This window comes from Pholis gunnellus (genome assembly GCF_910591455.1).
Source record: "Pholis gunnellus genome assembly, chromosome: 15".
NCBI lineage: Eukaryota > Metazoa > Chordata > Actinopteri > Perciformes > Pholidae > Pholis > Pholis gunnellus.
In genome coordinates, this window is record NC_136542.1 from 7,802,673 (window position 1) to 7,814,214 (window position 11,542).

General features: G+C 40.1%; 1 protein-coding gene across 1 annotated transcript; it reads left to right on the forward strand.

The window, feature by feature from the left end:
- The first annotated feature begins 3,701 nt into the window (after nt 1-3,701).
- Nucleotides 3,702-9,624, forward strand: pttg1ipa (PTTG1 interacting protein a). The gene is made up of 7 exons (XM_079175063.1): nt 3,702-3,932; nt 4,651-4,703; nt 4,992-5,100; nt 6,222-6,324; nt 7,081-7,146; nt 8,010-8,056; nt 8,847-9,624. Exons 1-7 carry the CDS (start codon nt 3,848-3,850, stop codon nt 8,882-8,884), a joined length of 501 nt encoding a protein of 166 aa, XP_079031189.1. The 5' UTR covers nt 3,702-3,847; the 3' UTR covers nt 8,885-9,624.
- The last annotated feature ends 1,918 nt before the right edge of the window (nt 9,625-11,542 follow it).

The following is an 11,542-nucleotide window of genomic DNA, read 5'->3' on the forward strand; positions in this document are numbered from 1 at the left end:
AACGAGGAAAAGCAAGATAGAGGTGGACACAGAAGCCAAATGCACACTCTACTGGCCTGGGTCTCACTTGGGATAAGGGGGGGTGGGGGGTGAGGGATCTATTTAGAAATGTGCATGACAAAGAAAACAACCTGTATTTCGGGACGGCCTATTCACATACATAACCTGCCAGTTCTAGTCCTGCATGTAGATGTTCAAGCACACTCCAAACTTTTCACCGCTTCCCTTTTCCGGACTTAACTCATTAATAATAAGCACAACTCCGCCGTCCAGTCCCAGTCTGTCCCAAGTACCCCACCCCACCCCACCCAACCCCCAGCGCACTGCCAGACAGAAGAAAGCCACATTTTCTCAGTTAAATCTCTTTCTTTCTCACTTCTCCGATTTCAAGAGTCTCTCTCTTTCTCTTCATGCGTCCTCGCTCCTGTTGCATCTTTGTTTGCTGTCGGTATTGAGTTATTATGCTAAATTCTTGCTTGCTTTCTCTCTGTTGTTCTCTCTCTGTCGTTTATCCCTCACATCCGCTGTGTCACATCTGTTTATGATTGAGAAAAAGGACTCGATGATGATTGTTCTTCAGGCTTCTAAAGGGGAAAATGAGCTCCCTGCCCGACACAGTGTTCACTCGCTCACTCGTCAGTGCCACCGTGTGGCCACAAGAAGAAAGCAAAGCCAAAGGAAATGGCTTTAATAAATATTTCTGAACAATATCAAAGAGATATTCTTGAGAATAAAAGAGTAGAGGTTTTGCTTCGGAGGCTCTTTAACTTGACACGGAGAGTCAGTGCATGGTTAACAGCCTCACTCGGCTCTACAAGGAGAACAATATCAACCAGAACAGTATGAGTCTAAACCTTTCCCTATCTATGTCTACATTTAACACACACTACATATATCTACTGTATATGCACATACATGTACACATAAACTGAACCAACATGTATTGTTTTGTACTGTATATCACACATTATAAGAGTTATTATTGAATCTTTCAGTGGCCACTCGCTGCACTGTACAGTATATAAATGCCATACTAAATGCAATGTGACACCTCTCGTGTAAAATACATGCAAGTGAATGGTGTGAATGATGACCGCTGTATTTCCGGATATGGTGCCAACACTGTACATCATTCACTGGCTGTGCCATCAATGTGACTCACAGAGAGATTAATAGTAAAAACACAGACTATAATGAGAGAGGCCGCCGTGGTGGTCATGTTTCCACAGTGTTTTAATTGTTTTATCATTGTTGTTGCCTGTGGTACTCACTCTGCAGCATTAATTGGAGCCATACAATATTGTATATCCTTGTCTGCTCATGCTATTCTCACTTTATTTCTTTATTAAGATCAGTGACTTCAACAACAACGCATAAGAGCTCCAGTTCGTCTTTGTTTCCAACCTGTTTATGAACATGTGACTTTTATTACTGATACTACTAGTATTACTGTACTGTATGCCCTCTGCTATCTTAACCACCCTGAAGTGCTGTGTCTGGAATGCTGCTGCTGCTGTGTGTGTGTGTGTGTGGTGTGTGTGTGTGTGTGTGTGTGTGTGTGTGTGTGTGTGTGTGTGTGTGTGTGTGTGTGTGTGTGTGTGTGTGAGTGTGAGTGTATTTATGGTGCAACAGTTGGAAAAGAAAAGAGAAATGAGAAATGAGAAGTGTTTATGATGAGTGTTTTCCTTGGAAATAAGACGTATTGACATGACTAACCTTTGCAAAGAATGGTGTCGTGGTTGTGAGTTAAAGGGAAAAGCATGGGATTATTAGGGCTAGGGGTTATTTGATTCTAATTGTACTGTATGTATTGCAAGGTGTGTTTGAGAGTATAATGTATAAAAAATATATTGGATTTTTGTCAGTCTCTGTAACAGGAGCAGATAAGACACTGTGAGGATATGGACTCAGATGGTTTTAGTTGTGCACTGGGAATGCTGACAGTCATCACTGCTTTCTGTGTGTGTGTGTGTGTGTGCGTTTTTGGACTGAAAGTGAAGTCACTGTTCTTTCACCTGACTCTGTGGCACTGCAGAGAGACGGGAGCATCCCTACAACACATCTTTTTAAATATTTCATCAAATATTCAGTGGGAATAACATGGGGGAAAGAAATTGTCTAATATCCAAATGCGGTCCAATAAATTGTCTAATTTGGTTTAGCTAAAGTTCCTAAACTAGTTTTTGTGTTTTTGTGTTTTTATGGTTTGCCAGATACTTAAGTGAAGTTGAACTTCTTATGGTGAAGTTGTCCGTTGTCTATCTGGGGTGCCACTTTCGGAGCCGTATCCTGGATTTTAGAAATACACGAGTCCAAGACCTTCAACCCCCAACCCCTACCCTTTAGAAAATATGATAAGACACCAAAATTAGATTATGATAAGGGATGTTTCATATTTTATCTTTTTCATAAGGTTCTGTTATGGATATGGTTGAGGATTTTATTTTTCAAAGCCCACATTACCTGGAATAACGTTTTTTTGAGGAAATGGCAGATTATTTATTTGGCCTGCAGGTATTCTCATGAACAATTGTCTTAAAATAGTCTGACCAGTTAACCAATATACATTTTCCATTTTTGGACTTAAACTACTGTTACTACTTTTTCTAAATTTCCCCAAATTCCTAGAAAAAGTACTACAGTCATGCCCTCGGTGTCCTCAACAGTAGCTTCGGCCCTGGCTGCATACACACAGCCCACTGGGATCCTGCCTATAGAGTTAGAATAAGCAGAACTCACTGACAGGTTCCTGTTTGAACTTTAGCTTATTTTAGTTTTGGCTAAAATGAGAGGAGAACCAGAGAACCCATAAGCCATAATTAAGGAGGAACCTGTCTGCTCTAGTTATTCTACATCTATGGTTCTGTCTGTCACTGATATTACACTGGGTAGGAAGAAGTTGCCCCAACAATCAACAATAAATTGAAATTAGATTTCTGATCGCAAAATCTGTTTCTAAGGGCAACTTCATCACAACGGGTCCTGTTATCAGCCGCAGGCGGCCAGAGTGGGGCCCATTCTTATCTCATGTTATGCTTATTATCATCATCATTAACATAGTAAAACATTGTGCTTGTTATGAGAAAAAAGAAAAGAGAAAGAGAGAGATATGTGTGTTGTTCTTTTTTATTTGTAACTGGCTTTACAAAATTATGCTTTAATAAATTATTGAAATTATTGTCATTATTTCATGTTGTCTTTGTGAATTTATTTTGACACAAACTGTGGTTGAAAGGAACTAAGGACATTCATTTAAAGCACTATAGCTCCATTTATGTTTCCTTTTTCTGCTACTTTATACTTCCACTGCAGTGTGTACTTAACATTCCTCCATGTTTACATAACATAGTTACTTTACAGATTAAAGGAACAGTTTGAGATTTTGGGAAATACGCGTAGCCTATTCACTTTCTGAGAGAGAGAACATTGATACCACTCTCATAATTAGGCAAATTAGAGAAGCTATTTTTCTCCAAAAGTTTAACTTGACTATTATTACAGTTAATAATACTTATTCGTTTTTTTCATTTTGAATGCTTTTACTTTTACTTGTGATGGAGTATTTTGTATATTACTGACGTGGTTTACTTTAGTATCTAGAGCGGTAGCCTACTGCCTAAGGAACAACTGCACAGACGCACACACACGCCTCCTTCCCTTTTGTCTCTGGTGCGCATTGAGCGTGCGTCAGGATTCAGCGTTTGGTTCCTTCTCGGCCAGTTGACTTTTTGAGTTTCAGCAGCCAAAACATTTCCGGTGTTTGCGCTCACGGGTTTTTAAACATTTTCCTCAGAAGAAAAGTTTGAAGAATACCCTCTGGAATAATCTGCGTCTAAGTGGTGTGGTGATGGATTCGCGGATTTTACCCGCTGCTCTCCTGCTTCTCTTCGGTTTGGCGACAGTTTTCGCTCAGACTTCCGCACCTGGCCAAGGTAGGAGTGGGAATCAGTGATTCTGGTGACAGTGGCGTCAATGGCTGCTAAAAATCACATCCCCATTTTATTTAATTTCTTTACAAATCCACACCTTATTTAGTGAAGCTTTTCTTTCGCCCCATTGTTTTTATTCTCTGGCTTAAGCGTAGGCTATTTATCATAAAATAATTGAGAACATCTTGGGTAAAGGTTATTTCAGCTACACATGAAGGCAAGATAAACAGTGATATCATTGAGCCTTTGTTAGTTTCGTATCTCTATCTATTGTTCAAACCTCTCAGCAGGAACAACGTCTCTTCTAGGTCACAACCCCCCTCAGGTTTTCTGTTTCAAAATAAGAAACCTAAAGAAAACACTGCATAAGAAAGGGACATTGTTAACACTTTAATTTGCCAGACACAATTAGACAAACCAAGCTGTTGTACTGTGCAGTCTGCTGATAATACCGTGACTGGTCTGAAGCCTGTGTTTACTGTGCTGTGTCTCCATGGAAAATGCCTCCGGAGGATTAGCAGTAGTTACCAAAACCCCAGTGAGCACAGGCCACATTTAATCTGCTTCTCATGGTGTTTTTCAGCTAATATTAGAGACTTTCTCTTGTGAAGCAACATGTTTGGACCTCTGACGGACACCATGTCGACTGAGTTCACTCCCTTATTTACACTTTGTGGATGATTTTGGGTGTTAAAACTAAATTGACTTTTCCCCCCTACAGCTTGTGAGGCGAAGAATGTGACAAACTGTGAGGAATGTCTGCGAAATGTGACGGTAAATCCTTGGGGGTTTATTTCCCTTTTTGTGTGTGTGTGTGTGTGTGTATGCATGCATGATGGAAAAAGAAGTGTTCTAGGTGTAGGCACCATAGCCAGTGGCTCCTCCTCCACCTCTCCACCTGTTGGACTGGTTTGAGGAGTAACTGATCTGCCATCCATTCCACCCCTCCTCCTCCATTTTCTACTTTGTGTGTGTCTTTGTGCGTGTGTGTATCCTATAATTGCCTTGAATACCTTACCATAAATAGTATAGAGACGATTATGTGTTTTGTTATTTTTACAGTGCCTGTGGTGCATCAAAACCAAGTCGTGTTTAACGTATCCAGTTAAGACCATCCTTCCACCCCATGCACTCTGTCCACTGAATGACGCACGCTGGGGGCTCTGCTGGAGTAAGAGAGTACACACACACACACACACACACACACACACACACACACACACACACACACACACACACACACACACACACACACACACACACACACACACACACACACACACACACACACAGATCCACAAAGAGATTCACATATATATCACAGATTTATCAACATATACAGATATGCATTCATCACAAAATCTTGTGGAAGAGAGGTCGGAAGCTAAAGCTCATACAAAGACCTCTCTTAAAAACTCACGGCAAGAGAAACAGAATTACATCAAATAAATAAAGACTTCATTACACAAATAACTAATTATTTTATAATTAGTTTTGAGGTACCGGTGATATATTATCTAAATGTATCCATTTTGTGCATGCGCCAAAGATAATCAATTTAAAATGATATAAATATAAGAGAAAAGCAGCATATCACATTTGAGAAGCTGTTTATAAACAAATTACATTATTAATCAATTCCAAAACAATAGTTGTTGATTCAATTTCTGTCAATCGACTATTTAATCAATAAACTAATGTTTTCAGATCTTCTCCACTGGCTGTAAGACAGAGATGGCTAAACTTTTTGAATTATGGGCCATATAGAGAAAAATAAAAGGAGTTACAGGCCAAACAATAGTGAATGTGCAGTTTACGCGCTATATATCTATATATATATAGATATATATATATACACACACACCAATGGTCTAATACAGTCAAGGATATTTCAGGGTAGTAGTAGTAGCCAAAGTCAAACTGTAAAGATAATAAACGTACGAGCCTCATCAAGCACCTCAAGGTCAGACTCCAGCCCAATGTTCCTTACACATGAACATGGATAATTAAACATTCTGAAACAAGGAGCACTTCAACTTTTGATGTCCATTTTACTTCAAAGAATTCCTTTTACTTATGTAAATGCTGCTTTCAGGACTTGTGGACTGACCTTTATGTCTCAAATTCTAAGAATAACATTACAATCAAACAACATTACAAGTGGTTAAAAGTGCTCCGGTCAATTGTAGTCACCTTGTGATGTACATACAAAGATTAGTGTGATTAGAGTGACTATGCCAGGGAGAAAAAAAAAAGTAGTTTGTCATTGTGTTCGTCTGTCTCGGTCTGTAGTGAACTTCCAGACGTTGATCATCACCTTGGCAGTATTCGGTGGAATTCTCATCATCGCCTTCCTGGTCTGCCTGTTCTGCTGCTGCAAGTGTGAGAACTTCGGGTAAGTGTTTGCATGAATGCAACTGCATTCATATTGTACTTATATTTGGGTAAAGGGAAAAGCTCAGACATTACTTATTATGTCTTGTTGCTAAACTGTAACTGCAGTGTAACTGCAACTGTAACCTGTCTGTTAGTCATTAGACATGAGGCATGAATAAAATAATAGTTTACACACTTACAATAACAATAAAAAAAAGCTGTTACTTTTAGTAAATTAGTTAATGTATTTCAATGAGAATGATTCCGTGAGAAGTAAAAACGTATCCACAGTAAAAATTTGAATTATTTAGATGTGTATCAGGTTTTTGTGGTTAAACTGCTTCCTGGTTGTCGCATGTTTAACTCTGATCCCATCTCTCTCACTCAAAACCTTTCAATTATGTTTCTATAAATATATCTGTCTAACCTTCTGAGATATGCAGCTCTATCTCACCTAATCACCTTATTAACATAGGTAGCACACCGCTACGTTACTCTGTAGAATGGAGAAGATAGTAGATCCACATGTTTGATGATGAGATGGTTTTATCTGTCGTTTGTCAGTTATCCAATGTATGTTGAAAGTTACAGATAGTTATGTTCAGGAATTATGTATTAGGTTAAAAGTGGTTTACTTTAGGTACACACTTATTGTCCCAGATGGTTTAAGTATGGTTTGCTGTGTTTAAGGCCGGAGTAAGAACTTACTGTCGGATGACTACCTTTTGTCACTGTGTCATGTCGTAAGACACTAACTTTGGTCTTGTGGTGTCAGATCCAAAAGGTCGGAGGCCAAGATGGAGAAACGGGCCAATAAGACAAGAACCAAGCAGGAGGAAAGGTGAGAAAAATAATGTTTAGTGAACGCAACACAAGTCTCCAGCCTGACCTGGTTTCTTCTTTTGTGAGTGCATCTTTATCTATAGTTTGCTCATCTGTGAAGAAAGATGTTGCAAGAGACATCGTCCATCTCCACTTCAGATGCTGGGCTCGAATTTGCAGTTCAAATTGTTGATAACGATGTGAAACATGAAAGCAATTCAGTCTGATATCAGGCTGCATCTTAACTCGATGCACTATAAACGCAATCCGACCCCTCTCCTCACTGCCACCACCTTTTCTAAGCTCTCCCATCATGGAAGACTTACAGGTTTATCCCATAGACTGTATTTAAGAAGGTGTATTCATGACACAGAGCTAGCTCCCTCCCTTGCCCGACTGATGTTTATTTTCTGATATCAGTTATCAGTTCAGCCAACCTCTATAATTCAGCAGTGATTTATAGTATTTGTTTGTATTTGTCCTTAAAGTATGAATACCCAATATACAGTAGATGTATTCATAAAGAGATGTAGTATACACAAAAGATACTTTAGTATAATAGCTGAACAATTACAAGTCCATATTTGGTTTTTCTGGGTCTATGCACATGTTAACATTGTGTTACTGCTCCCAGCTAGTCTCTTAATAGTCTCAATGAGTAGGATAGTCTCATGTTATGCAATCGACGGAAAAACCTGACGCACTAATTGCCCATGTTGCATTGTTGTTCATGATCCAAATCAGTTTCCTTCATAGCAAACCACAAAAGCACACGTCATACTGTTGCCACTCAAAACTGGTTTGTGGCCACATGACTTTCAGGAGTGTGAAAAATATTATCAGTCATTGTGTCGCTCAGAAAAGAATGCTTTGTCCTTACAGGAGGGCAGAAATGAAAGAGAGACATGACGATGTCAGGAAGAAATATGGTGAGCGCTCTCTCTTGCTAATGCACTTTTTCATACACATGTGCAGAGACTAACATAGTGCAGATATATTTTTTCTGTTCCTAAATGCTAAATATGGGCTTCTGGACTTTTGATGGGATAATTCATTAAAAACTGCAAAATGAGATTAAACTATGTTTTTTTTTGTTTACACTTGACAGAGGTTATTAAAAATATAGTGAGACGTTTTAGAAAATGCACTTATATGATTTCTTGCCAAAGCTTAGATGAGAAGAATTACAAGTTTGTAGTAAATATGAAGCTACCAGCAGCCAGTAAGCTTAGCTTAGCATAGCACAGAGACTGGAAACAGGAGGAAACAGCTATCCTGGATCCGTCAAGAAGGTAACAAAGTCCACCTTTAAATATCACAATTTAAGACGTTATATTATGTTTGTTTAATCCTCACAAAAACCAAAGTGTGAAAAATGTTGCGGTGCAGTTACTCCCTGGGCTCACACACTTGACGTCACCAAAGTGTGTCGTTTATACTAACACAATATAACGCATTACTTAGTGAACTTAAGACTCTCTAGCAGGCAAATTCTGTTATCTTCAGACAGAGCCAGGCTAGCTGTTTCCCCTTGTTTCCAGTCTTTGTGCTAAGCTAAGCTAACCAGCTTCTGTTGGTAGCGTTACATTTAACTGACGGACATGAGAATGTCACCCATCCTCTTCTCTAACTCTCAGTAAGAAAACAATATTCCCCATAATCTCAGACTACTTTCTTAAATGAATGTATGACTCCACTGATTGTGTTGTGTTTCTCCAGGTCTAAGTGGGCAAAATCCATACTCCAAATTTGCATGAGAGGATTTACACCACGACCCTTCTGTTTTTCCCTGAACTCTGACCTCTCACGCAACAGACAACAACATGCCTTGTAGACATGACAATTTATTTAAACTATACAATTTTAGAAAAGTGAAAGTTGTTTTGTATAAATATATAGATCTATCTAGATATAGATATAGATATATATAGACAGGCTCGTGTGGCTTCCTCCAGCCAATGAACAGGAATGTTGTGTGATGACCTAAGAGGCTGTAACCAAAAGCTAGAGTATGGCTGCAGTGTTCTTCAATACTATAATAGTCTATCCCGTTGCTAATACTATTTATTAGGGTTAACTTTTAAGTTTAACTGTACAGAATGGAAAATAATCCAGTTTAGTTGCAGGACCAACTTTGTTTTTTTTCTTAAGAAAATCTGTTGCATCTGCAAATCTGTGTTGTTCCGCTGAGTTGCTGCTGATTTAGAGATATACTGAGAAAATTATAGCCTATTTTTGTACTGTGTGATTTCCTCTCTTGTTCTAAATTGACTCATCCCTTCTCAAAATGTAGGAGGCCATTTCTTTTGTGGTACTGCTGTATGTTTCACTGAAATGAATAAATCTTCAACCCTTCTTCCTTAATTTATAAAGTAATCATTAAATTCTTGATTATTGAATGTGTTGACCCTAAATTTAGATGAGTTTGCGTAATTCTACATTAGCCGGTGTATCCTGTAAAGGCACACAAGCCAAATAAAAGACATTGGAATAATGATTTAATTAGTGCTTGACTTTTATTGCTTGTGTTTTGCCTGTATTGTGCTTTTATTAAAATCACAACTGCTTCATTACATTTTGTATTTTGGGTTGTTAAAAAGTGAAAGTTCATTGAAGGAAACTGCTGACACATCAGCGATTACAAATGACTATATTGTTGTTTTTTATGAAATGCCTTGATCTGATTATAGACATTAGACACTAGTGAGGATTTTAGAATCAGAATCAGCTTTGGCCATGTATGCGTACGCATACATGGAATTTGACTCCGGTTTGCACATTGCTCTCATCGTACATACATAGACTATACAAATAAACAAGAGAAATATAAAAACAAGGACATTAAAGTCAACAAAGTAGAACAGAGAAACTAAGCATAAACATTTAACATATAACTACTATCTACAATATAAATATACATCGAAGAATATACAGTATATGAGCATGAAGAACAACAATGACAATGGGCAATGGATTCGGGTTATTAGTGCAGAATGGTGGTAATAGTGCAAATGGTGGTGCATGTCTGATTGATTGTTCATTAGAGGGACGGCCAGTGGAAAGAAGCTGTTCCTGTGTCTGGTGGTTTTGGAGTACAGTGCTCTGTAGCACCTTGCAGAGGGGAGGAATTGAAACAGGGCGTGAAGGGTCTGCAGTGATCTTTCCTGCCCGTTTCCTGACTCTGGAGGTGTACAAGTGTAGTGTTGGGGGGGCTCCTCCTGAAGTCCACTGTCATCTCCACAGTTTTGAGCTTGTTTAGCTCCAGGTTGTTCTGACTACACCTGAGGACCAGCTGTTTAACCTCCCGTCTGTACGCAGACTCATCACCGTCCCTGATGAGGCCGATGACCGTTGTGTCATCTGCAAACTTCATGAGTCTAACAGTTGGGTCCTCTGAGGCGTAGTCATTGGTGTAGAGGGAGAAGAGCAGTGGGGAGAGCACACATCTTTCAAGGGCACCAGTGCTGATAGTCCAGGTGCTGGATATGATTTTCCCCAGCCTCACCTGAGGAAGTTTGTGATCCACTGAAAGGTGGAGGCTGGCACAGTGAGCTGGGAGAGTTGAGGTTCAAGTACCTCCGTGATGATGGTGTTGAACGCTGAGCTGAAGTCCACAAACAGAACCCTTGCATATGTCCCTGGGGAGTCGAGGTGTTGCAGCATGTAGTGCAGTCCCATGTTGACTACATCATCCACCGAACTGTTTGCCTGGTAGGCAAACTGCAGGGGGTCCAGCACGGGCCCTGTGATGTTCTTCAGGTGGGTCAACGCCAGTCTTTCAAAGGCTTTCATGACCACAGACGTCAGGGCGACGGGCCTGTAGTCGTCTAATCCTGTGATGGAGGATTTATTGGGGACTGGGATGATCGTGGAGCGTTTGAAGCAGGAGGGGACTTCACACAGCTCCAGTGATCGGTTGAAGATCTGCGTGAAGATGGGGGCCAGCTGGTCAGCACAGACTTTCAGGCAGGAGGGGGACACACCGTCTGGGCCATGGTGCCTTCCTGATCTTCTGTCTGTGAAAGAGCCATCTCACATCCTCTTCACAGATCCTCAGAGCCGGTGGGGGGTCGTTTGGGAGAGGTGAGGAGGAGGCAGGAGGTGTAGATTGTTTGATGTCAGAGCAGTTGGGGGAGGGGGGTGAAAGTGGGCTTATCAAACCTGCATGTTTGGATTTTATTTCATGACTTAATTCAAGGTTATTTATGTATTTAAGTGTTTTTACACATAATTTACCACAAACGCATGCCGAAGTACGAGTGTTTAGAGGTGTTGAAACAATACTAACCATCATAGGTTATTCTGTCCGCGTGCTCGAGTATTTTGCATAGGTGCGCGCCCCCGTTTCCGCGCTCCCGCGGTTTGGTCGTCACGTGGTCCCCACCAGAGCCAATCGTGTGTGTGTAACTTCGGTC

What these genes read in the sequence shown, in the direction of transcription:
- pttg1ipa (XM_079175063.1), top strand. Translation starts at nt 3,848, where the DNA reads ATGGATTCGCGGATTTTACCCGCTGCTCTCCTGCTTCTCTTCGGTTTG. An exon ending in ACGCTGGGGGCTCTGCTGGA is followed by an intron (nt 5,101 to 6,221) that starts GTAAGAGAGTAC and finishes CTCGGTCTGTAG; the next exon opens with TGAACTTCCAGACGTTGATC. An exon ending in CGATGTCAGGAAGAAATATG is followed by an intron (nt 8,057 to 8,846) that starts GTGAGCGCTCTC and finishes GTGTTTCTCCAG; the next exon opens with GTCTAAGTGGGCAAAATCCA.